At 42.3% G+C, this 26,407-nt stretch overlaps 1 protein-coding gene and 2 pseudogenes across 1 annotated transcript; all 3 read left to right on the top strand.

Annotated features, from left to right (window-relative positions):
* The first annotated feature begins 1,448 nt into the window (after positions 1-1,448).
* Positions 1,449-25,214, top strand: ERMAP (erythroblast membrane associated protein (Scianna blood group)). The gene is made up of 10 exons (XM_030867076.2): positions 1,449-1,637; positions 15,436-15,525; positions 16,259-16,375; positions 17,232-17,264; positions 18,266-18,298; positions 20,105-20,125; positions 20,914-20,934; positions 21,027-21,053; positions 21,161-21,187; positions 22,386-25,214. The coding sequence occupies exons 2-10, from the start codon at positions 15,441-15,443 to the stop codon at positions 23,108-23,110; spliced, it is 1,089 nt and encodes a 362-aa protein (XP_030722936.1). The 5' UTR covers positions 1,449-1,637; positions 15,436-15,440; the 3' UTR covers positions 23,111-25,214.
* On the top strand, positions 6,409-7,078 carry LOC115858845 (peroxiredoxin-1 pseudogene; annotated as a pseudogene).
* On the top strand, positions 7,098-8,750 carry LOC132596884 (adapter SH3BGRL pseudogene; annotated as a pseudogene).
* Positions 25,215-26,407: the final 1,193 nt, after the last annotated feature.

Below are 26,407 nucleotides of genomic sequence, written 5' to 3'. Positions count from 1 at the left end.
TTCAGTGTCTTAATTTGTACTCCACCCAAAGCAGGGTGTGAGACAAATTCTTCAGTGCAAGAGTTTATTTAGGAAGTGATCCCAGGAATCAGAAGTAGCAAGTGAGAAGAAAATGATGAAAGGGACTTCCCTGGTGGCACAGTGGTTAAGAATCTGCCTGCCAATGCAGGGGACACGGGTTCGAGCCCTGGTCTGGGAAGATCCCACATGCCGCAGAGCAACTAAGCCCGTGCGCCACAACTACTGAGCCTGCGCTCTAGAGCCCGTGAGCCACAACTACTGAGCCCACATGCCACAACTACTGAAGCCCGTGCACCTAGAGCCCGTGCTCTGCAACAAGAGAAGCCACTGCAATGAGAAGCCCACGAACGGCAACAAAGAGTAGCCCCCGCTCACTGCAACTAGATAAAGCCTGCGCACAGCAACGAAGACCCAACACAGTCAAAACTAAATAAAATAATAAATAAATAAATTTATTGAAGAAAAGGAAGACAAACCAATAAGATGTGCGTTATTGAGCTACTGATGACAGTGGGCCACTGTGCTCATTCCCACTGAGAACTCCCTGAGGAATTGTGTGGAATACAGCTCAGAATTGTCCCTCTGAAGATGTGGGGACTGGACCATTTTCCACTTACTTCCACCCCCCCACCCCCTGCCCCAAGCCCCACTGATCGATCCCCTGGGGCAATAACTTTCCGGAACTCCTGGGTTACACACAGGCTGAACAGCCTTCTCAAGCTTTGTGAAGAGCCCCAGTCAGATAAGCGAAGAGCTGCTGTGGCCTGCGAGGTGGCATGCTAGCAGCTTGCCTTCAAGTCTCAGCTACCCCGAAATTGAGTGGGCTGCGGGGACATGGTGTGAGCTACCATAGGTGTCAGCCAGACTCAGAAACTAATGTTGAGTGAAAAAAGGAAATCACAGGGAATTATGTACAACGTGCTCCATCTTTATAAAGTTCAAAAATACATAAAAGTATATAATGCCTGGTTAAGGAAACACATGGATATTATGCATATAAAATTATGGATATTCTGAAAGCAAGATAGGCGGGAAAGGGTTTATCACATATTGGGGGACAGTCAGCAAGTTTGTTTATCAGAAAGCACATGTCAGGGTGCAGTTGGAGATAAAGGTAGTGAGTTAAAGAAGGTGGCTAATTGGTGGGTGTCTTTGAAACCAATCTTCAGTTTTACTCTGATTTGGAAAGTAAAGAGGAGCAAGCTTTTAAGAAAGGGTGTGATAGGATCACAATGTATCAAAAGCAGTCACTATGCAGTTGGCTTGGACGGGAGAAGGAGCTGAGGCGCAGAAGTCCCTTAGCCCGGCAGCACTGGGAGGCTTCCCTGCTTTTAGGGAGCTTCCTCTTTGCTCTGTTCCTTTATCGGGGCAGACAGGCAGGGTGTGGCTTGTTGGTGTATAGGAACAGCTGGAAGGGAGTCTGTCAGGCAGATGGAGCCCCTGGCTGAGGGCTTCAGGCATTAGAATAAAAGATGAACTTTTCTCGGGCCCACCTTCGGAGTCCTTCCTGATGTTCCTGCCTGATGCCTCATCTCCCTGAACGGGCAGAGGGATGTTCCCAGCTTGGAGACTCCAGCTCAGCCGGTGAGGGACAAAGGGCCCCTAATTCCAAAGTGGTGAGTCCTCCTCCCTCTCCCCTCTCGTCGTTCTTTTTAGTCCTTTGATTTTCTCAGGATCCTCAGGTCTGTTGGAGAAACTATCCCCTTTCTTCATACTCACAAGAACATTTTAGGGGATGAAATGGAGTGACAGGAAATGAGGAGCACAAAAGGGGACAAGTGACAAGGGGACTGGATGGGTTTTGTCAAAAGACTCCTTTAGATATTACCGTCATCATTAAGTATGACAGCTGTCACTTATTTAGCCCTTACTCTTAGCCAGGTCCTGGCCGTGTGCTTTCAGACAGAACAGCTGTAGATTTGCTGGGTCTTCTTAAGCTGCTTGGAGTTATCAAGGGAACTTCCATTGCATGTTTTTTTTTTTTTTTAGAAAGAAACACTTTTTTAAAAAATTAATTAATTTTTGGTTGCATTGAGTCTTCGTTGCTGCGTGCGGGCTTTCTCTAGTTGAGATGAGTGGGGGCTTCTCTTAGTGGCAGAGCATGGGCTCTAGGTGCACGGGCTTCAGTAGTTGTGGCATGTGGGCTCAGTAGTTGCGGTGCACGGGCTTAGTTGCTCTGCGGCATGTGGGATCTTCCCGGACCAGGGATTGAAACTATGTCCCCTGCATTGGCAGGTGGGTTCTTTTTTTTCCTGCTTTTTTTAAAAAAATTTTAATTTTATTTATTTATTTATACAGCAGGTTCTTATTAGTTACACATTTTATACATATTAGTGTATACATGTCAATCCCAATCTCCCCTCCACCGCCACTTTCCCCCCTTGGTGTCTATACATTTGTTCTCTACATCTGTGTCTCTATTTCTGCCAGGCAGGTGGATTCTTAACCACTGCGCCACCAGGGAAGTCCTCACTGCATGTTTTTTTCTGCTTTAGAAGTTTTTGAAATTAAACTGTTTCAAATTTAAATGTAAATGACTTCCTGTGGGGAAAAATATTTCCAACATACGTAGTAGAAAAAAAATTTGTTACTATATGAAGAATTTTACAAAACATTAAAGAGACAAATGCTCAAATAGAAAAATGGACAAAGTAGAGACAGGTAATTGACAAAGTCCAAATGACAAAGGAATAATCAAAGAAATACAAATTAAGATGAAACACAACTAATTATTTTTAGAGAGATATTGTTACTCATTAAAATAATAAAGATGTAAAACAAAAAAACCCAGTTTTGTTACTCATTAAAATGACAAAGGGACTCCACTGGTGGCACAGTAGTTAAGAATCCGCCTGCCAGTGTAGGGGACATGGGTTCAAGCCCTGGTCTGGGAAGATCCCACATGCTGCGGAGCAACTAAGCCCATGTGCCACAACTACTGAGCCTGCACTCTAGACCCTGCGAGCCACAAATACTGAAGCCCTCCTGCCTAGAGCCCATGCTCCGCGACAAGAGAAGCCGGTGCAATGAGAAGTCCGTGCACCGTAACGAAGAGTAGCCCCCGCTCACCGCAACTAGAGAAAGCCCGTGTGCAGCAATGAAGACCCAACACAGCCATAAATAAATAAATAAATAAATAAATAAATAAATAAATAAATAAAATGATAAAGATGTTAAAAAAAAAACCCAGTGGTGGCAAGGTTGTGGAGAAACAAACAATTTCATACACTTTGGTAAATTGATATGACCTCTCTGGAGGGCGATTTGGCAATGCAAATTAAAAGTCTCACCATTTTAAAGATGGGAAACTCAAGGCCTAAGAGTTTAAGTGACTTTCTTAAAGTTACAAAGTCACACAATTAGGAACCAAGCCAAGTCTAGAACTAAGCCTTATAACTTGGCCCTCAATCCACTATCAATTGTAGTGATAAAGCTTATAATAGCAATGCATTGGGGAAAAACCTGAATATTCTACAATATGGAATTAGTTTTTAAATTCTTGCATATTTATGATGGAACACTGAAATCATTAAAAGAATATTTGATGGCATGGGAAAACTACATAATATAGTTCTTGGTGAAAATGTTGGGTATTAAAAAATATATATACAGTATAGTCCTACTTTAAAAAAAAGTTATATACATACACAGAAAAAATATTTGAAAAACCATATTGTCTTCAGGTGGAGGAATTACAGGTGATTTCAAACATTTTTGTCCTTTTTTTCTTGTAATTTCCAGATTTTCTATAATAGCTAGGATAAAAAAAAGCAATAAATTTTATTTGATAAAAATTTTAAAACAACTGAAATGCCATAGGGCTATGCTGAAGGTGACTTGGAGCTGGCTGACCGTGGGTGCCTGTCAGGGCAGGGAGTGTCCATCCCAGAGGGCAACGAGAGGGGCTCCAGAGCCTGAGGGAATTTGAAGCCAAAGACTAGGGCAGTTCAGATGGCCAAAAAGCACATGAAAATATGCTCAACGTCACTAATTATTAGAGAAATGCCAATCAAAATTACAGTGAAGTATCAGCTCACACAGGTCAGAATGGCCATCATCAAGATATCTACAAACAATAAATGCTGGAGAGGGTGTGGAGAAAAGGGAATCCTCCTGCGCTCTTGGTGGGAATGTAAATTGGTGCAGTATGGAGGTTCCTTAAGAAACTAAAAATAGAACTACCATATGACCCAGCAATCCCACTATTGGGCATATGTCTGGAGAAAACCCTAATTCAAAAAGACACATGCATCCCAATGTTCGTTGCAGCACTATTTCCAATAGCCAAGACATGGAAGCAACCTAAACATCCATCGACACAGGAATGGATAAAGAAGATGTGGTACACATATACAATGGAATATTACTCAGCCATAAAAAGAACAAAATAATGCCATTTGCAGCAACATGGATGGACCTAGAGATTATCATACTAAGTAAGTCAGACAGAGAAGACAAATATCATATGATATCACTTACATGTAGAATCTAAGAAGTGATACAAATGAACTTATTTACAAAACAGAAATACAGACACAGAAAGCAAACTTATGGTCACCAAAGGGGATAGAGAGGGGGTGGGGAGAGATAAATTAGGAGTTTGAGATTAACATATACACACTTCTGTATATAAAACAGATAACTAATAAGGGTCTACTGTATAGCACAGGGAACTCTACTCAATACTTTGTAATGGGCTATATGGGGAAATAATCTAAAAGAGAGTGGATATATGTATGTGTATAACTGATTCATTTTGCTGTACACCTGAAACTAACACAACATTGTAAATCAACTATACTCCAATAAAAATTTTAAAAAAAAGACTAGGAGAGGTAGTGAGAAGACAGGGCTTTTAGTTCCTTGAAGTAGGATGGATACAAGAAAAAAATCAAAATCTTATATATAGCAATGAAAAAATATATATTTATATATAACAATTTTGGGACCTAATGTCCTACAGGTGACTTACAGCAAAGGTGGCATCTAGACTGCTGATGATGGAAAACTCTCACTCACCATCTGTTCACCCTTTTATTTTTTCAGTCTTTTTCTTCTACCCTGTTTCTCCTCTACCATCTTTTAGTTTCCTCTCCTGTTCTTTGGTTTCTTCTCCCTGCCTGGCTTGGAAACTTCCATTGAATACCATGGTTCTCCTTCACTGTTGCTCTGCCCATGGAAGGCACTCTCAGAAATAGAATCTGACTAATCCTCCTCTTAACTCAGTAATTTTGTAATCTGAAGCATCAAGTTTCCAAATTAGGTTATTTCTAGCGGAGAACTGAAAGTTAGACAAACACTCTTGAAATGCTATTTTTCCTTTCCATGAAGCAGAATTATAGCATATTGGAGCTGGAAAGGAATTTAAAGCTTCAACTTGTCAAAATTCTTTAATTAATAAATTTCAGTTTTGCTAAATTTAGTTACATGTTGCACATTTGTTCATCAATATATTACACTTTATCAGTAAGTTAGGAAATAGAGATGAGAAAAAATTGCCCATATTTCCAACCACCTTAATTATTAACAACTATTCATATTTTATAGGACTTACTTTTAGTTCCTTTCCTACACACTCTTTAATGTAGTTATAATCATTGTAAATGTATTATTTTGTATTTTGCTTTTAACACATCATTAGCTTTCATTTGAAACATAGGTTTGATGAACCATAATTTACTTAGTCATTGCCTTATCGTTGTACCTATAGATGGTCCAGTTTCTCACTATTATACAAATACTACTGACATCATGTAAACTTTTGTATTTCAGATTCTTTCCTTAGAGTAGATTTCCAGACTATTTCTCACTGGATCAAAAGGCAAATACATTTCCTTACTTCTTGTTGTTTCCCAATTTACAATGAACTCAGCAAATGTAAATGAATCTCTCAATTTAAAGATGGAAAATCAGGACCTAAGAGTTTAAGTGACTTGCTCCAAGTTACAAAGTCACACAGATAGTAGAGACCAAGCCAAGACTAAAACCAAGCCATCTGACTCCAGTCCTCAATTCAGTAGGGATGTAAGCCTTTCTTTACCTTTTTGTTTTATTTAGCCTTAGATTTTTGGGAATGTTGCCGCTAGCTTACTCTCTGCTCTTCTCGGATGAGATTATGAGGAAGGAAATTCACACCTTTAATAAAAAAGCTAAGATCTCATATCACGTTAGTCACACTCTACCCAACAACAGCAAAATACACATGAAACATTTACCAAAATAGACTATATGCTAGCACACAAAGCAAGTCAATAAATTTAAAAGGATTCAAGTCATACTAAGTATGTTTTCTGGTCACAGCAGAATTAAATTAGAAATCAATAACAGAGGCCTGTCTTCTTCCTGACTGGTCCTGGCGGTTTCTGTCTGAGAACTGCTGATAGCAATATGTTTTCAGGACATGCCAAAATTGGGCACCTTGCCCCCCAGTTCAAAGCAACATCTATTATGCCAGATGGTCAGTTAAAAGATATCAGCCTATCTGACTACAAAGGAAAATGTGTTGGGTTATTCTTTTACCCTCTTGATTTCACTTTGTGTGCCCCAGAAAGGTGATAGGGCAGATGGATTTAAGAAACTCAACTGCCAAGTGATGGGTGCTTCTGTGGCTTTTCACTTCTGTTATCTGGCATGGATCAACACACCCAAGAAACAAGGAGGACTGGGACCCACGAACATTGTCTTGATATCAGACCCCCAGCGCAACATTGCTCAGAACTATGGGTATTAAAGGCCTACAAAAGCATCTCATTCGGGGGCCTTTTTACTATTGATGATAAAGGTATCCTTTGACAGATCACCATAAATGACTTTCCTGTCTGCCACTCTGTGGATGAGACACTGAGACTAGTTCAGGCCTTCCAGTTAACTGACAAACATGGGGAAGTGTGCCCAGGTGGCTGGAAGCCTGGCTGTGATACCATTAAGCCTGATGTCCAGAAGAGCAAAGAATATTTCTCTAAGCAGAAGTGAGCGCTGGGCCATTTTAGGGCCAGGCTGCAGTAGGTGGCCATGAGAACAAAACCTCTTTTGTACTATTGTCATGCTTAAAATACAAGACCTTACACTCAGCCCAGATGTGGTGTGGGGACAGGACAGGCCTTTCCTGCAGGTGTTGGGGAGGCCACCCTTTCTTCCTCTGGGGGGAATGGTCTGAGCTGTATTATGGGGCAGGCCAACTGATGTGTACAGTAGTAGGGTATCACTTTTGATCTTTTGTAGTTTCTATTAAACTTGAACTGAGAAAAAAAAAGAAATCAATAACAGAAAGTAATCTTGAAAATTTTCAAATATTTGGAAACTAGATAACACATTTCTAAATAATCCATAGGTCAAAGAAGAAATTTAAAGGGAAATTAGAACATATTTTGAATGTAATGAAAATGAAAACCACTACATATCAAAATTTCCAGATGTCACTAACGTAATACCTACGGAGAAATTTATGACGAAGCAACTAATGACTATATTAGAAAAGAGGACAAATAAAGTCATCTGTATTCTACTAAATGACAGTATTAGGAAAGAAGACTACAAATCAACAACCTAAGCAACAACGAAAAGAACAAATTAAACCCAAAGTAAGCAGAAGAAAGGAAGTAATAAAGATCTGAGCAAAAACAAATACAATAGGAAACAGAAAAACATTAGAGAAAATCAATGAAACCAAAAGCTGGTTCTTTGAGATCAATAAAATCGATAAACCTCTAGTCAGACTGATCAAGAAAAAAGAGACACGAATTACCATTATCAAGAAGGAGAGAGGTGACATTACTACAGATTCTATATATAGTAAAAGAATAATAAGGAAATATTATGAACATACTTATGCCAGTTAATTAAACAAATTCCTTGAAAGAACTCAAACTACCAAAAATCACTCAAGAAGAAATAGATGACCGGAATTACCCTATACTTATTAAAGAAATTGAATGTGCCTTTACAAACCTTCTCATAAAGAAAACTCCAGGCCCAGGTGCTTTCCTGATGATTTCCATCAAACATTTGAGGAAGAAATAATATTAATGCTGTACAAACTCTTCCAGAAAATTGAAGAGGAGGGCATACTTCTTATTTCATTCTTTGTGACCAGCATTACCCTAATTACCAAAGTTAGAAAAGGATATTACAAAAGAAGTACCCATATCCCTCATGGACATAGAGGCAAAAATTCTTAAAATTAAAAAAAAAATTATCCAAAGATATATAAAAAGGACACTTCCTCATGACTGACTGGAGTTTACCCCTAGAATGCCAGGTTGGTATAATATTCAAAAAAATCAACCAATGTCATTTACTATATTAACAAACTAAAATTAAAAATCATACGCAAAAAATAGGCTCTTCGGCCATTTGCAGGACTCAGCTACAACCGTTGTCCCCAGGATAGTGATCCGTATGTACATTGCACCTTCCTCTGGCTCCACGGTGATTAAGAAGAAACAGCAAGATGCGCTTGATTTCTTAGAAGCTAACAAAATAGGATTTGAAGAAAAAGATATTACAGCCAGTGAAGACAACTGGAAGTGGATGAGAGAAAATGTTCCTGAAAAGTCGACCAGCCAAAGGGTACCCCCTGCCGCCTGAGATTTTCAATGAAAGTCAGTACCATGGGGACTAAGATGTCTTCTTTGAAGCCAGAGAAAATAATGCAGTGTTTGCCTTTTTTAGGTTTAACAGCCCCACCTGGTTCAAAGCAAGCAGAAGCACAGGCGAAGCAGCAGCCATGAACCTTAAACATTTTGCCTTAAGAATCCTGAAAAAGGAGTCTCCAAAATTATCTTGGCTTCAAAAGAAATAGTCTTGATGTTGAAATAATAGATTAGTTGGTGTTTTCACATGCAAACAATCAAAATGAATACATAATTAAAATGTGAACGTTATGATGAGAAGAGTGGGAGATGAACATAAAATTTTAAGTAGATGTCATGGAATAGTATTGTTGTCTGCTGACATTTTATGTACTTCAGTGATTTTGAAAAGCAAACGCCTGTTCCCTTTTCTGGTATTATTATTGCAGCTTAAGTATATCTGTAGCTCTACACTGTGTAATTTCGAAAGGAGGGTGAGAAAGAAAGAATCTGTCTCTTGTTGCCAAATTGCCTCATTAGTTTTAGTGAACAAAAATATGTACCTTTCTGATGTGAAATCGTTGTGATTAAAAAGTAGTTGCAGGGCTTCCCTGGTGGCGCAGTGGTTGAGAGTCTGCCTGCCGATGCAGGGAACACAGGTTCGTGCCCCGGTCTGGGAAGATCCCACATACCGCGGAGCGGCTGGGCCCGTGAGCCATGGCTGCTGAGCCTGCGCGTCCAGAGCCTGTGCTCCGCAACGGGAGAGGCCACAACAGTGAGAGGCCCGTGTACCGCAAAAAACAAACAAACAAAAAAACCAAAAAAAAAAAAAGTAGTTGCAAATGATGTTTATGATATTTCAGACATTATAATTTCCTATAGTAATTATAACATTCCTATTCTTTTGAAGTTGAAACTTCTATGTACTGAACCACAGGTTTTCTAAGCTTCTAAATGTAGCCTTTCATTGCATATTTCAGTGGTCAGAACAGATGACCTCACATACACACACACACACACACACACACACACACAAAGTTGTATTCAGTTTCTGGATTAACTACACAGCTATGATGCAATCACGTTACTAATTTGCTTGCCCAGTGAAATATGCTTATAAATGTTATGGAAGTGGGATGGCAGATAAGTTTAAAATGACACCCTTTTGCAAAGAGCTCAGACTTTTAATGAACTATTTTAAAATGGGTTGGAACTGGGAATTCCCTGGCAGTCCAGCGGTTAGGACTCCACGCTTCCACTCCAGGGGCACAGGTTCGATCCCTGGTCAGGGAACTAAGATCTCGTGAGCCGTGTGGCATGGCCAAAAAAGAAATAGGTTGGAACTCATTTTTCCCCGTTTAAAACAACTTGTGATCACAAATGCCATTATCTCTCAGATATTTGACCTTTTTGTTTCAGCTTAGGCATATATTGTATGAGTACGTTAATCTAAGCAGAGAGAATCTTTTCTATGCCTCTATTCTAGCGAATAGCAGATAAAAGGATAATAATAATCCTTTTATATTTAATAATAATATAATTTCATTATAATTTAATATTATTAAATATTATTTTATTTAATAATAATCAGATAAAAGGATCCATTTGAAAACTGTTAATTTTGAAAACTTCTAAGAAGCCAAAACATTATGGCCTAAATCACCCAGAAGACATATATATTGTATTTTAGTTCCACGTTAACTTTTTATCGATACTTTAGTTCCACAGTACTAAAAGCAAACGCCTTTTACTTTAAAGTACTTTATCATATCATTTGATGTATGCAAGTCTGTGCTCTTTGACAAAATCAACATATAATGAAGACATGGCTTTGTTTACTGAGATTCAAACTTGATGCAATCTTTAAAATAAACTCAGTACTTTCAGAAACATAAAAAAAAATGTATAAAATAAATAAGCTACAAGTATATATAGTACAACAAGGCAATATAGCCAATATTTTAGAATAACTATAAATGGAATATAACCTTTAAAATTTTTGAATCACTATGTTGTACAACTGAAACATATAATATTGTACATCGACTATACTTCAATAAAAAAAGGGGAAAATTGTGTGATCATCTCAATACATACAGACATATTAGTTGAAAAAGTTAACATCCATTCTTGATAAAAACTCTCAGAAAACTAGAAATAGAAGGGAATTTCCTGACCTTGATAAAAGGCATCTATGAAAACCTTATGGCTATCATTATACCTAATGGTGAAAAAGGAATGTTTTCCCTAGGATCAGGAACAAGGCAAGGAGCCAAGGCAACAAGGCAAAAAATAAGGAAATAAAAGACATTCAGATTAAAAAGGAAGACGTAAGACTGTGTTTACTCATAGGTGATGTGATCTTCTATACAGAAAATCCTATGTAATCTACAGAAATGCTAGCATTAGTGAATGAGTTTAGCAAGGTCAGGGATATAAGATAAAACATACAAAACTCAATTGTATTTTTATATGTTAGTAATGAAAAATCAGAAATTAAAATTAATAACTTAATACTATTTATAATAACATCAAAATATTAAATACTTATGAATAAAGCTGACAAAAGATGTGCAAGATCTATATGCTGAAAACTATAAAATACTGCTGAAAGAAATTAAAGAAGACCTAAATTACTAGAGAGATCAACTGTTCCTTGGCCAGAACACTCAATATTGTTAAGATATCAATGGTCCCCAAATTGTGTCATGTACATTGAACTTTAGGAAGTGAAATGATGCTTTATATTTATTAGGGGAGCTTTCTTCATAAAGGAATTTCATGATAACCACACTGAGAAGGAAGGAAGTGATTTGTGCATTTTGTAACTCATGACACAAGGCTGTGCATTCACTCATTCACTCATCTATTTATCCATGTTTTACATTCTACCTGCTTCCAGAAAGGATCCCGTCAGTTTGCTTGCATGATACCCTGATATGTGCAAGATTGCCTTGTTCTGAGTGTAAAATGAGGACAGTAATACCTATTTTTCAGGGTTGTTGTCAATAGCAAAGATAATATATGTAGAGTACCTACAGGTGCAATAAATTGGAGGCATTATGGATACAGAACAATATTAATAACTCAAAAATATATTTATGATTTAGTATTAATTCAATCTTACAGTAACACAATGTTGATTGTTATAATATTGATATATTATAATATAAGTTAACTGAGGACATGATGCAAGAAGGCCATCCTGGCTAACCAGATGAGAAGAATAGATCTGGAGATCAGTATGGTGACCAGATAGAGGGTTATTACAACCATGTAAGAAAATAGGAAATAAAAGATTTGGCAGCACTTAATTTTCCACTCAAAGCTCTGAGAAGAGATGCTGTAAAGCAACTGTGGCTGTGGCTTCTGACTTTGGACCTCGGGAGGCACTTCCTGCTGTGCTTCTTTGCCTCCTGGACTGTGTGTGCCTTTGCCCAAAGTGGACTCTGTTTCTTCTCCTCTTTCTCCTTCCCTTCCTGGTCATCCTCCTGATTCTTTCAATATATTTGTTTCCTGATAATCACAGTTATACATGTTCAAGGTAGAAAATTTAGAAAATACACAGCAAAAACCATAAAGCTCACCTTCATTCCCCTCTCCCACCCTCAGAAATACCACTGCTTAATATCTACATTTTTGCCTTTTTTCTAAGCATATTCTGCCTAAATTGTATCATCCTATGCTTCGTTTTAAAAATTTATTGTTTGGGATATAGTGAAAATTTCCCAGTGCTATTAAAGATTGTTCTATCATGTGATTATGAAATACTGCATAGTATTTCATTGCAAGAATGTACCATAAATAATCATTCCCATTTTAGTGGACTTTTAGGTTGTCTTCAATTTTTTTCTTTTCGTAAATAACTTTGTGATGAGCATCTGCACCATCAAATCCTCATGCACATCCTTATTTATTTCTGTAGTATTCTTTTCTGGAGGAGAAATTACTGGATTAAAACTTTTGCCTAGGGCTTCCCTGGTGACGCAGTGGTTGAGAGTCCGCCTGCCGTTGCAGGAGACACAGGTTCGTGCCCGGGTTCGGGAAGATCCCACATGCCGTGGAGCGGCTAAAAAACTTTTGCCTACATGTAAACCTTTTGATACTTATTGCTAAATTTTCCTTGTGAAAGTAGTTTAGCAATGGACAAGGGAGTCAGTTTGCCCACATGTGTGCTGACTCTGGGTATTTTTCCCCCTGATATTTGATAATTTGAAGGAAGACAAAGCATATCTAACTGTGGTCTTAATTTGCATTTCTCTAATGACTGGAGAGTGAAAGTCCTGTATCTGGTGTCATCCTTTCTAGCTCTCCTCCCGAAGCTACCTCACCTGCCCTCATTACTCAGAGTGACAATTGGATGGAAGGACTTCATTTGCTTTTTTAAAAAAATAGAAATATATATTACATTTATTTGTATTTTAACAACCCACATTGTCAGTTTTTAATTATTCCTCATTTATTTCCAACTTTTTTTTTTTTTAATTTTTGGCTGTGTTGGGTCTTCGTTGCTACGTGCGGGCTTTCTATAGTGGTGGCGAGTAGGGCTGGGGAGGGTTACTCTTCCTGGGGCACACGGGCTTCTCATTGCAGTGGCTTCTCTTGTCACAGAGCACAGGCTCTAGGTGCGCGGGTTTCAGTAGTTGTGGTGTGTGGGCTCAGTAGTTGTGGCTCGCAGGCTCTAGAGTACAGGCTCAGTAGTTGTGGTGCATGGGCTTAGTTGCTCCGCGGCATGTGGGATCTTCCCACGGCTCGAACTTGTGTCCCCTGCATTGGCAGGTGGATTCTTAACCACTGCACCACCAGGGAAGCCCTGCTTTTTTATTCTTAGTATCTGGTGCAGACCATTGCACCACATGTTTTCTATGAATGCTCACTATAGCCCTATCTACGAGGTGGGTACTATTATTAACTCCACTTCATGTGTGAATGAGAGGAGACTTGGAGTAAACTAGTCTGTCCAAGGTCACACCAGGGAGGTGATGGCAGAACCAGGGCTTGAACCCAGGCTGACTCTAGAGCCCATCCTCTTAATCACTTAATGAACTATCTGAATCTAGGAAGATGGGGCCCTGGGGGTCTCCTTTTATTAAATTTCAGGCAGCCCTTGTTCAGCTTGCAGCTCCACATCACTCTGGGCGTGGCTACCCAGGTTGTGTTTCAAAAATACCTTCTCATTGAGGGTTTGGGGATTGGGGTAATTCCAGGGCATCCAGGGCCCTGCCTACTTCCCCTTCAACCTTAATTGATAAGGTCGAGAGCCTTTCTCATTTACCTAACTTGTCTTGTTCACTTTCTGAGTAGCTGGTAACCTGCAGGAAAGTGGGTGGGATGGAGGCAAAACAAACAAACAAACAACAACAACAAAACCATCCTAACAGTATTCCTGACCTTACAATGTCCTAGCGTTATGTTGCCATTTGCAACATCAGGGGATTGGGGGGGTGTTATATGCATGCATCATGATTTTAAAACAACGAACAAAGAAAACAACCCTAAAGCAGTGTGCTGCTCGCTGTGAGAAAAACAGAACTGGAAACGTGTTCAAAGCTTGAGTCCATCCTCAGTTTCCCCATCTTGCTTTGACTGCCCCACCTCCTCCAAGCCCCACTTCGCCATCTTCCAAGACCTGCAGAGATCTGACCTTATGACTTCCATAAAACTCTCCTCTATTTTTTTTTTTTTTTTGGTCAGTGCCACATGGCTCGTGGGATCTTAGTTCCCTGACCAGGGATTGAACCCAGCCCCTCTGCAGTGAAAGTGCTAAGTCCTAACCACTGGACTGCCAGGGAATTCCCAAAACCCTCTTCTTTGGAAAGGGTTTGAAGTCTTGGAGAGAATGTAAGAGACAGTTTCTCTCTTCCTCAAATATTTGCATTTGAACTTCAACCCCAGGGGTGACATGAAAGATTTGTTTCCTGCTCAAGGAATTTCAGACAGTAGCAAGTAGGAGGGGAAAGAGTCATACAGGAGGGAATCCCTTAGGGTCTCCCTGTGCTTAGTGCACACAGTGACCCACACCTCCCAGGGACGATCGTCCTCTTTTAGTTTAGTAATAATAACAATAGGCATATGTGGCAAGTGCTCTACATGCATCATGTCCTTGAACCCTCACATTTGCCTGTGAAGAAGTTTCCCCATTTATACATTAAGAACTGAAGACCCACAGATGTCAACTTTCCCAGGGACACAGAACTAGTACACGGGTGGAGCTAAGACTTGAACCCAGGTCTTTCTAACTGCAGACCCTGAACTTGTAGGATTAGTGCCTTCATAATGAAATGCAGGAACTTCACTGCCCTGGTTTCTTGTTTCTCAATAGTCAAACTTGAAAAGCTGTCAGGGAAGAGCTCCAGGCTACATTGTGGGTTCACGATTGGCTTGCAATAGGCACTTCCCAAGCCTGACCTGGGACACTAAATGCAAAAAGAAGCCAGTCCTCCCGTGTTTACCTGGCTAGCTCTGGGTATAGGTTCTCATTCTTCTAGACTCCTCCCTGTGCCTTCTAAGTCACACTCAGAGTGTCACCCTGCAGTGCTCACTCATGGCATTTATAGACTTAACCATGATGCCAGCCTCCGTGTTGAGCACTTACCTCCTTCAATCTTCACAATGATTCTGCCAGGAGGCACAGTTATTATACCCATTTCAAAGATGGAGAAACTGAGTCCCAGAAACTCAGGCCACATGGAGGTAAGCAGCAGAGCTGGGATTCAATACCTGGCCTGTGACTCCAGAGTGTACCCAATGCAGCCTCCATCTCTGCCCTACCTCCTGGGTGGTACCCTTTCTCCCATCAAGCTCGCCAACTCTTTCTGATGCCTCCCTGTGTCTGTCCTCCTAGTCTGGATGAAGATGGCAAGTTCCTCAGGCTCCTGGCTCTCCAGATGCTTCATCACACTCGTCTTCCTCCAGTTGCCTTTGCGTGTGTCAGGTGAGAGTTTCCGTACCTCTTTCCCTGCCTGCGACATCTGACAAAGGGGTTCCAAGAATAAGGAGGCCTGGCCCAAGGCCTTGTTTCTTCTCGGGTGCATGTTCCAGAGGGCAGGCCGGGCTTGGCGAGCCTCAGTCTCTCTCCGGGGGTCACGCAGTGCTGAGCAAGAGCTCACATCCAGCTTAGGCTCTTCGCCACTTGTCCTAGAGCCTCTCCTGCTGTTCTTTTCTTTGCTCGTTCTTCCTTCCGTCCTTCTTTCTCTCCTGTCTAGACATTCGGCTTGCTGCTGTAACACCATAGAGATAGTTTTGCCCCTGCTAATAGGGCTCGGGCAAAGAGTTCGCTGACTGCTGTTCTATCTCAGAGTGAGGATTTGAAGGGGGAGCAGGTGGGTGCTCATGAGAAGACTATAGCGGTTCCTGAGGAAGCACCTCCAGTTCTCCAAAGTCTCGGGCAGGATGAGATTGTGGTTGAGATGCTGAGTTTGAATCAATGTCTTCAGGCGGGACCATTGAAACCAATCCTGAGAGATAAACATCTCACTTTAAAGTCATTCCTGGGTCATCTGGGGTTTGAGTCGCTGAGAGAAGCAGAGAGCCTCACCAACTTGGCTGGAGGTCTCTCGCAAGGTGATGGAGGCAGTTGGGATGTGCCTAAGTCACCTGCCATTCGAGGTGGGGCCCTTGCCACGGAGAAGCTCTCAGAGGGTGGTCACAGGTGGTTTCTGTTTCAGCCCCATCTCCAGGGAGGTTCTCCTCATCAGCAGTGGCTCTTGCTGTGATCCTGCCTGTCCTGGGGATTTTCATCATGGTGGGCATTTACATCATCTGGAAGCAAAGAAGGTCAAAAGGTAACTAAGTGGTAAGGGAGCCCAGGCTGGCAGGAATTGGTACTGCAGCCTCTCTAGGAAAAGGCTGGGAGGAAGCAGACAGAGACTTAACAGTTATCCATAGGTTGTCTGGGAGAAAACTGGTAGAGCTGTGTTCTGGGGACCCACATTGAAGAGAGGATCAAAGAAAGTGCAGAAATCTCCTGGGCAGAGCTGTGAATTAATTAGAAGACTGGCATGATGCCAGTCTTCTAATTAATTAAGAAATCCAGGGCTTCCCTGGTGGCGCAGTGGTTGAGAATCTGCCTGCTAATGCGGGAGACACGGGTTCGAGCCCTGGTCTGGGAAGATCCCACATGCCGCGGAGCAACTAGGCCCGTGAGCCACAACTACTGAGTCTGCGTGTCTGGAGCCTGTGCTCCGCAACAAGAGAGGCTGCGATAGTGAGAGGCCCAGGCACCGCGATGAAGAGTGGCCCCCGCTTGCCACAGCTAGAGAAAGCCCTCGCACAGAAACGAAGACCCAACCCAGCAAAAAAAAAAAAAAAATTAATTAATTAATAAACTCCTACCCCCAACATCTTAAAAAAAAAAAAAAAAGAAATCCAATCATATCCATTAGATAAAACCCTCATTAATATGGTTGCATTTCATGGCTCGCAGGGTTGCCAAGGACCTTGAAAGTCACATGACTGAACACTCCTTTCCCTGTCTGATGGTTTGAAGACCCTCTAGTCCTTTCTAATGGTCACACACCCACAGTGACAAGGAGCAAAGTCCTGCTCAGGCAGCTTGTGGTCCCTTGGACAGCTCTGCCTGTTAGAAAAGGGCCTTCCTTAAGCCGAGCTTACATCTCTCTCTCTCTCTCTCCCTTCCAGAGAGGCTTCTCTATGAACACGCAATGGAGGTAGGTGAGTGTCCTGGGCTGGGCAGGTATGTTTCTCTGTTTTGTTCATTTTTGTGTCCCCAGGGCCCACTAATCTAAATTCCGGACCTGAAGATCCCAGCATCTGCTGGGTGGTGATGGTGGTGGTGGTGTCAAAACCTGTTGTTCCCAGTTTCCGCTGACTCTACCTTGTAATAGCTCGCCTTCCAGTATGTTTGGTGATTTTGTCTCTGAGCTCATGGCTTGATTTTATCCTGGGGGAGTCGTGTAGGTCTAAGGTAGGGGACCCTACAAATAATTGATAATTCTCTGCTAAGCGGTGCAGACTATACCAGATGCTGGGGACACAACAGTGAGTGAAAGCGGATACGGTCTTTGCCTTCTTGGAACTTCTGTCTAGTCAGGGAGGTATACGTGCATTAAATAATTACACAAATAAATGTGTACAGAAGCCACAAAAGGAAGTTCTGAAGGCTGCGAAGATGGTGACTGGGTGGAACCAACCAAACTTCAGGGATGTCAGAGGAGTTTCCAGATGATGTTCCCAGTGATGTTTCATCTGGAAGACGGACAGGCATGGGGGAAGAGGGAATAGGAAATCACCCACAGCAGAACAGCTTGAGAAAGAAACATGGTGCAAAAGTGAGGGGAAAGGTGGCAGAAGGTGCTGCTGCAGAGTTAGGCGGGGACCAGCATGTGAGGCCTCGCAGATCCCATGAAGGGTTTTCGTCTTTCTCCTTGGAGCTGTGGAGAAGCTGCGAATAGGCTATCCTGACCAGAATTGTGCTTCCAGAAAGCTCTCTCTGGCTGCTCTGCTGAGAGGAGACCAGAGGGAGCGAAACAGAATTTGGGGGCAATTTGGGCCGCTCTTTCTGGCATCCAAATGAGAGAGATGAGGGCCTGGATCAGGGAGGTGGAGGTGGAGATAGAGGAGGACAGGTTCAAGAGCCCATAAGCTCAATAGGAAGCAGGGACCCTCAAGGTAATGTCACAGAATCTCATTTTCTTTTACTTTCCTTCCTCTAGAAAATCTTCTCTCAGACCATGCAAAAGAAAAAGGTAATTATATATATAGGATAAGGGGTAAGGAACAAATAACATTTTTTCTCCTACATAAATGCTGGTGGTTGTTATACATACAATATATATGTGGTGTACGTGTATATACACACACACACACACCCACACACACACCCCACACATATATTCTCTGTTAATACCATTGGAATTTATTTTTTAATATCAAGGGGTTATAGGGTTGGTAGCAGTGGCCAAAGGGATGCCTGGGGTCAAAATTCATAGGTTCCTTCATTGGCTTTCCCACCAATAACCTAAAAAGAAGATTCATATACTATTTTAACATATATTAAAATGGTATTATAGGAGGATCCATACAATCTTTGCATTGAGAGAGGTGGTGTGATACAGTGGGAGGGGCATAGGCTCTGGAGTCAGCAGCACCTGGCTCAGATCTGCCACTTGCTGGCTGGGTTAAGTCACTTTACTGCTCTGAGCTTTGGTTTCCTCATCTGTAAAATGGGGATAATAGATCTCTTCACCCGATTATTTTCAGGATTAAAAGAGACAACTTAAAAAAAAAACCCACACAACTCCTACTACAGTGCCTGAAACCTTTCCCTTATTGCCATTTTGTCTTCATTAATTGAATGTTTGCTCTGGGCCACTGAGGGTAAAAGACAGACACCCCAGGTACCAAAAAGCAGGTGGGGCTCTGCCCTCTGAAAGTCTAGCTGGGAAGACAAGTCACTGGCTCAGAAATGGCTCCACCTGCAGTGATTTCGGCATCTCCTCCCTTCCCCCCTCACATCTGCTCCAGACTAGTTAAAGCATAGGGGTGCACACCTCAGGGACACAATGACCGTCGTGTCCTAGAAGGGAAGGAACAGTGTGGTGTAGTGAGGATGGCCTCCAACTAGGAATCAGAGGGACTTGGGTTTGAATCCTGCCTCCTTGGCCACTTACCAGCTGGATAATCTGGATAAATTTCCATGTCCCTCTGAGCCTCAGACCACCAGTCTGTAAAATGGGAATAATAATTATATGTACCTCATATTGTTGAGCAGATTCAGGGCCTACGTCATAAAAACAGGACACACTAAATGGAGGCTGTTGGTAGTGGGAATGGTAAAAATAAACCATTATCTTGTTAGGGACCATATCATATTCAGCTTCACTGCCCCAATGTCCAACACCTAACATATGCCCAGCCCTTAGCACAGGGCCTGGCAGTGAACTCAAATGTATAATTTCAACTCTGTGGCAGGGCCAGTGCTAAGGGGAAAATGTGGGCAGATGACCCTTCCAGAGAGGCTGCAAGTACTCCCCCAAAGCACAGAAGCATATGCACATGTCCCAGACCTTCTGGGGTCTCCAAATTTGTGTTTCTCCACAGTACTTCAGCGGGGTAGGGGGAGGTTAGTGTAGAGAATAACAGCCCACATCAGTAACTCGATGGTAGGCCTTCAGCTAGTTTTACACCATAGATATTATAAACAGTTATAAAAGGGTGGCAAGGCATACACTCATGGACACTCGGTTACAAACATATTGGAAACACTCATATGAACAGCGGAAATGAAACCAGACAGACAAAAGGAAGGGAAGAGGAACAAAAGTCAGGGTAGTCCAGGTCATCTGGAAAGTGGCACCAGCACCGGTGAATTCCCCAGTCTGCCCTTAGCGGGATGTGACTGTATTGGGGGCTGATAGGATTGTCATCATTCTTTCAGCCAGGGGTGGGGTTTGGGGGCTGGGGGGCATAGGGGTGGAGTGATGAGACTTCCTGGGCCCTGGGGATAAAGCGGCAGGATCTGCTCACTCGTGCCTCTTTCTCTGTTTTTTTAGGACGTCTCTATAAAGCCCTCAGTAAGTTCTGCTCCTCTTCCGTGCCACAAACCTCCTTCTGCTGACATCTTTGCTTTATGATGAGACTCTCAGATTCACCTCCTGGGGCAGAAGAGAGGGGGCAAGGCAAGGATACTTCAAGCATGAGGGTGGGAATTTCCTGGCTCCCTAAAGCCTCTTTTTCCTCAAATATTCTGTGCTCCTCTTTCCTGCACAATTGTTATGTAGTCACTAAATGGGAAATGTTTTAGCAAGAAGAGAGATACCCTCCATAGGTAAAGACGTCTGGGAGACACTTCTATCACTCAGGCATGACGTTGCCTTCGGTGGGATCATTCAACTGAATATGTGGAACAGTGCTTCTCCACCTGTTCATGTATGAGACCCTCTTCATAACAACAACAACCCCAAATCCTCAGACACGTGATATGTCTATTTGATTTTACATTGAGAAAACACGCATAAGAAAATCTAATGGAAATTAGTAATAGTTTTTAATGAACTTATATTTTATTCTTCTCCCACAACATCTGCATACGTTTATGTTGCCGTCACTTACATGTGTGAGATGTGTTGTTGATTCAATCTGCAAGTCAGGTTTGGCTCCCATAGGGACGCACTGACCCTCTGCAGTATCTCTGGGGACCCCAGGACCATGGCTGGGAGCCATTGCTGTTGGAAACACTGTCAGGGGAAAGTTCAGGGTATTGCTAGTGGGGATCTGCTCTGGGAATGCGGTTGGGATGGGACTGGAGCATCACAGGCATGTACAAGCCCTCATTCTGATTTGTCAAATTGTTATTCTTTAGAGAAACTCCGGCATGAACTGAGTAAGTTCCCCTGTTCTTATAACTTCTATACCAACTTATGTTGATTCTATGTTTCCAGTGAAAGCTCACTCCCCTTGTTTCTTCTTTTGTAGAGTTAAAGAGAGCTGCAGCAAACTCAGGTGAGGTGCACTCTCCCTGTCCCCCCACTCTACCTGCCCCCACTCCAACTGCACCAGGAGGTCTCCATTTCTCCATTACTTTAACAATCCCTTTTTCTGTCTTTTAGGCTGGAGAAGGGCCCGGCTACACTTTGGTAAGTTGCACCAGTTTAATGGATCCACATTTCAGAGCCCATTGCTCTGTTCCTTTGGAGGGCAGACTGTAATTAAAAAAAAAAAATTAAGTCAAATCTGTTTATCTGCTTATCAAATTTAAAAAATCTTTGATTCAGAAAGTCTCCCTTCTTTTAGAACACTGGCAAATAATTGGTTTACTCTTCTTATGGGTTTTCTATGATTTTTGAGATTTTTCTTAAGTTCATTGGTTACTTGTATTTTATCTTTTTGGCTTGTCTGCGCCTGTCCTATTCTGGCACTTTTCGACTTGTGGGGACTTTTTCTATATTAACTCTTGTCCTATTTTTCATAAAATATTTTTCTGAGTTTTTCATTTGCATGTTAATTTCCTCATTGTATTTTTTTTTTTTTGGATGCATGAGTGTTTTATTTTTCTGCAGCCTCAGTAGTTGTAGCACACAGGCTCAGTAGTTGTGGCTTGTGGGTTCTAGAGCGCAGGCTCAGTAGTTGTGGCACACGGGCTTAGCCGCTCCGCGGCATGTGGGATCTTCCTGGACCGGGGATCCAACCATGCCCCCTGCATTGGCAGGCGGATTCTTAACCACTGTGCCACCACGGAAGTCTCTCTATATTACCATGTTAAAATGATAATTATAAGCAATAATTTTAGCTAAGAAAATGAGCGTCACACACTCACTGTGTGAACAAGGCACTATCTCATGCATTAGCTCATCAGATCTGCACAACAGCTTCTCCAGCATATTATTCAGTGGTGCTATTATTCCTTCTTTACAGATGAAGAAACTAAGGTTTTGAGGTGAATAACAAGCCCAGGGTCGCATAACTAGCTTGTGGCAGAGCTGGGACTCAAAACATGCTATCTAGCTACAGGGTCTAACATCAAAGCCTGTTTATTATCACGCATTAGATTCCTTTGGACCAGCAAAGACAAAGGCAATATTTCCTAAGGACTAAGGCAGCTTCACAGATGGGTGAGAAACATTTCCTCTTTTACTTAGCAGACCACCAGCAGATCTAGGAGACTGGAAGACAGTTTTCTTTAGTTCCAGGACATGTGAAGGTGAGGGCACCATAAACTAAAATGGGCCGATGACAGTGGTTGCAGACCTAGGGATGATTATTCCCTCCAAAGCTACTCAAAGATCCCTTGAGACCTAGCCGTCTCAAACCTCACATCTCTGTGACTCTCTGCAGTGACTGTGACCCTGGACCCAGACACAGCGCATCCCAAACTCATCCTGTCTGAGGACCGCAGGTGTGTGAAGCTTGGAGACACAAGGCAGCCTGTGCCCAACAACCCCCAGCGATTTGACTTCGTCGTCAGTGTCCTGGGCTCTGAGTACTTCATAGCTGGCTGTCACTACTGGGAGGTGTCTGTGGCAGACAAGAGCAAATGGGCCCTGGGGGTGTGTAGTGAGTCAGTGAGCAGGAAGGGGAAGGTCACCGCCTCGCCCGCCAATGGACACTGGCTCCTGCGACAGAATCGCAAGAATGAGTACGAGGCCCTAACATCCCCGCAGACCTCCTTCCGCCTGAAAGAGCCCCCGCGGTGTGTGGGGATTTTTCTGGACTATGAAGCAGGAGTCATTTCCTTCTACAACGTGACCAACCAGTCCCACATCTTTACTTTCACCCACAGTTTCTCTGGCCCCCTTCGCCCTTTCTTTGAACCTTGCCTTCATGATGGAGGGAAAAACATAGCACCTCTAATCATCTGTTCTAAACTCCAAAAACCGGAAGAATCAACTGTCCCCAAGCCAGAAGAAAAAGGTCTTGCTAATGGAGACGTGGCCCTGCAGGTGGACCCTCTTCTGCTCCCCGCTCAGGCACAAGAGCTCCTCCCACTCACAGATATGATCCTGTCCTGGCCCTCTGACACTGGCCCAGCCCTGCAGGGGCTCAAGGTTCCTTCTTTTTAGGGATGAGCCTCATCACCTGCTCCCCAGATGCTCCAGCCCAGTGCCCTGGATTTCAGTCTCTTGGCCTAACCACCTGATTCTGGACCATCTCTCCTCCTTTCCCCCAGGCCCCTTTGTGGTTTCTCTTGTACCAACTTTCTCCCAGGGCTCAGTTCTAAACCATGTCTCCCTTCTGGGGACTTGAAGTTTACATTGCCCTGGAAGAATTCTTGAAAACCAAATGATGGGAATTCCCTGGTGGTCCAGTGGTTAGTACTCCGTGCTTTCACTGCTGAGGGCCCAGGTTCAATCCCTGGTTGGGGAACTAAGATCCCACAAGCCGTGTGGTGTGAGCAAAAAGATGGGAGGAAAACCAAATGAACAATCAGATTAGGTTTAGGTGGTGGTGTTGAATGTGTGTCACTGAGATACAGGGGCTCTTTACTCGAGGGGCTGTTTAAAAGCACTTCATCCTGCCTCATCCTGCACTCAGGCTTGTAGTCATGAAGTTATGATGACCAGTGACTTCTTACTTATCCTGTCAAGAACTGCTTTTCTCCTTTTCTCTGTTCAGGCCTCTAGCCCCCATAGCCAGCTTTTTAAAAGTAAACATGTTTTGGATCACACACTCTTCCTTCTTTCTTCTGGAATATAGGGCAGAAGGCCAGGGGAATTAAAAAAAAAAAAAGCCACCCTTTTCTATTTCCTTGATCCTGTTTACAGCATAGTTTGGTGACATTCAGTGCTAATGTACATGTTTTCAAAGCTAACTTGGTGATAACCAGGTATGGGGACTTTAAACGTGGTAGCCGTAATCCTGAAAAACCTCAGGAGGAAGCTGGGAGGTATGGCTTCAAACAGAGCAGCTCAGCTGTGTGTGGCCTTGAAAAGGCAGCAGTGGGTTAGGCCATCTGTTGCACTGGCCTTTTTGAATCCCCTCTGGGATTCAGAGAGGCCCAGCTAGAAGAAGTGGCAGTTTTAACCACCAGTGCAGAAGCTTTTGTTCTATAAGACCATAATATTGGAAAACTGGACTATTTGTGGAGCAAACAGCCTCTTAGATCAGAGAGTATTGATCTCACATAGGAAGTTGGTAGACCAGGTGTGAGGATAAAATAATGAACTTGCTTTTTTGGTGTGGGTTTCAGAAAGAACCCTAATCACTCTCAAGTCACACCACATATGTGATCTGACCTCTCTGTGGTGATGTTGGCTATCAGTTTGCAGATGGGTGCACAGTTCTGCCCAACAGAAAGTGGCTCTATGTGTCTGTCAGAAGTTCTCTTAGTGCATGTATTAGGGTTCTCCAGAGAAACAGAATATGTATTTTATTTTATTTTTTTTGCGGTACGCGGGCCTCTCACTGTTGTGGCCTCTCCCGTTGCGGAGCACAGGCTCCGGACGCGCAGGCTCAGAGGCCATGGCTCACGCGCCCAGCCGTTCCGCGGCATGTGGGATCTTCCCGGACCGGGGCACGAACCCGTGTCCCCTGCATCGGCAGGCAGACTCTCAACCACTGCGCCACCAGGGAAGCCCCAGTATATTTTATATGTGTGTATACAGACGCACACACATGCACACACACACACACACACACAGCAGGAAGAATATATATATATTTATTTATTATAAGGAATTTGTTCACACCATTATGGAGGCTGGCAAGTCCCAAGATCTGCAGGGTTAGTCAGCAAGTTGGAGGCCCAGGTGAGCCAATGGTTTAGTTCCCATCCAAGTCTGAAGGCCCAAGACCCAGGAGATCCCATGGTGTAATTCCTGTTTAAAGGCTGACAGGCTTAAGACCCAAAAACCAATATTTCAGTTTGAGTCTAAAGTAGGAAAAAGGTTGATGACTCAGTCTGAAGGCTGTCAGGCAGGAAGAATTCTTTCTTACTTGGGGGGTGGTCAGCTATTTGGTTCCATTAGTCCTTCAACTGATTGGATCAGGCCCACCCACATTAGGGAGAGCAATTTGCTTTATTCAATCTACCGATTTAAATGTTAATCTCATCTAAAAACCCCTAAAGGAAATACTCAGAATAATATTTGACCAAATATCTGGGCACCCTATGGCCCAGTAAAATTAACCATCACAGCTCCTGAATGGAATATTTTGTTTGCTTTTGTACAGTCCTTAAATAAAAGTTTGTTATTCATTGTTTGGCATGCTCTTATTTTCATTGTGAATGAGAAGTTGTGGGGAAAGGCTTTGGGCTGGTAAGAGAAGGGCACCTTATGGGATTGGTTTTGAACAGCCTGATTCCACCCATGCAAGCTTTAACCACAGTTAAAAATAAAGCCACAGCTTTATTTCTGCATCTGCCTTCTCAGTATTTCATTTATATCAGTTTATAAAGTAATAGCGTGTATGGGGTATTTACATTTCACTCATCCATATTAAATTTCAAACATACTTTTGTGAATATCCCAGTCTTAAAACTAATTCACATTATTCACATTGGCTGCACCCAAGGAAACTTACCAGCAGGAAAGAGAACTGACATTTATGGAGGCAGAAGCATTACATATGTTAACTCTTTTTCTTCTTCTTCTTTTTTTGGGGGGCTGCAGTGCACTCCATGCAGGCCAGACCAGGGATCGAACCCATGCCTCCTGCAGCTGAAGCGTGGAGTCTTAACCACTGGACCAGCAGGGAAGTCCTGACTCATTTAATCCTTACAATAAGGAAATAATGCTCTAAATGGCTAGGTAGTAGAACTGGGAGCATAAATCTAGTATCTAGCTCTGAAGACAATACCGTTTTCTCTTTGCACTGAAATACCTTGAAGATATGAGAGGCGTGTAGAATTTTAGCATACATATTTGATTAATTAGACTTTTTTTTTTTTAAGTTAAACCTGGAAAAAAAATCCTAATCCTGGATGTGCCTTAGTGGTCTTGTGTCTGAACTGACGAACTACAGTCAGGTTTAATTAAACAGCACTCAGAAAAAACCCTGCGCAGGGGTTTTGGGAAACCAGAGGTGGTTCCTTGGACAGAGAACATTTAGCTTCTCTGACAAATGTATTGGATTAGTTGATCTTTGAACTCCCTTCCAGGGGGAGGGACAAATTAGGAGTATAGGATTAACAGATACAAACTAGTATCCAAAAAATAGATAAGCAACAGGGATTTACTATATCATACGGGGAATTATACACAATATCTTGTAATAAACTATATAATGGAATATAATCTGCAAACAACTACCCCAAATCACTATGCTGTACACCTGAAACTAACACAGTATTGTAAATCAACTGTACATCAATATAAATAAATAGACTCCCTTCCAGTTCCACAATCCTTTGGCTTTAA

Source organism: Globicephala melas, chromosome 1, assembly GCF_963455315.2.
Source record: "Globicephala melas chromosome 1, mGloMel1.2, whole genome shotgun sequence".
Classification (NCBI taxonomy): domain Eukaryota; kingdom Metazoa; phylum Chordata; class Mammalia; order Artiodactyla; family Delphinidae; genus Globicephala; species Globicephala melas.
This window is presented reverse-complemented; position numbering and strand designations above follow the sequence as displayed.

Excerpts from the sequence above, each read along its gene's own strand:
- ERMAP (XM_030867076.2), top strand. The coding sequence starts at position 15,441 with ATGAAGATGGCAAGTTCCTCAGGCTCCTGGCTCTCCAGATGCTTCATC. Across the intron at positions 18,299-20,104 it reads AGACCATGCAAAAGAAAAAG|GACGTCTCTATAAAGCCCTC; the intron begins GTAATTATATAT and ends CTGTTTTTTTAG. Across the intron at positions 21,188-22,385 it reads AAGGGCCCGGCTACACTTTG|TGACTGTGACCCTGGACCCA; the intron begins GTAAGTTGCACC and ends GACTCTCTGCAG.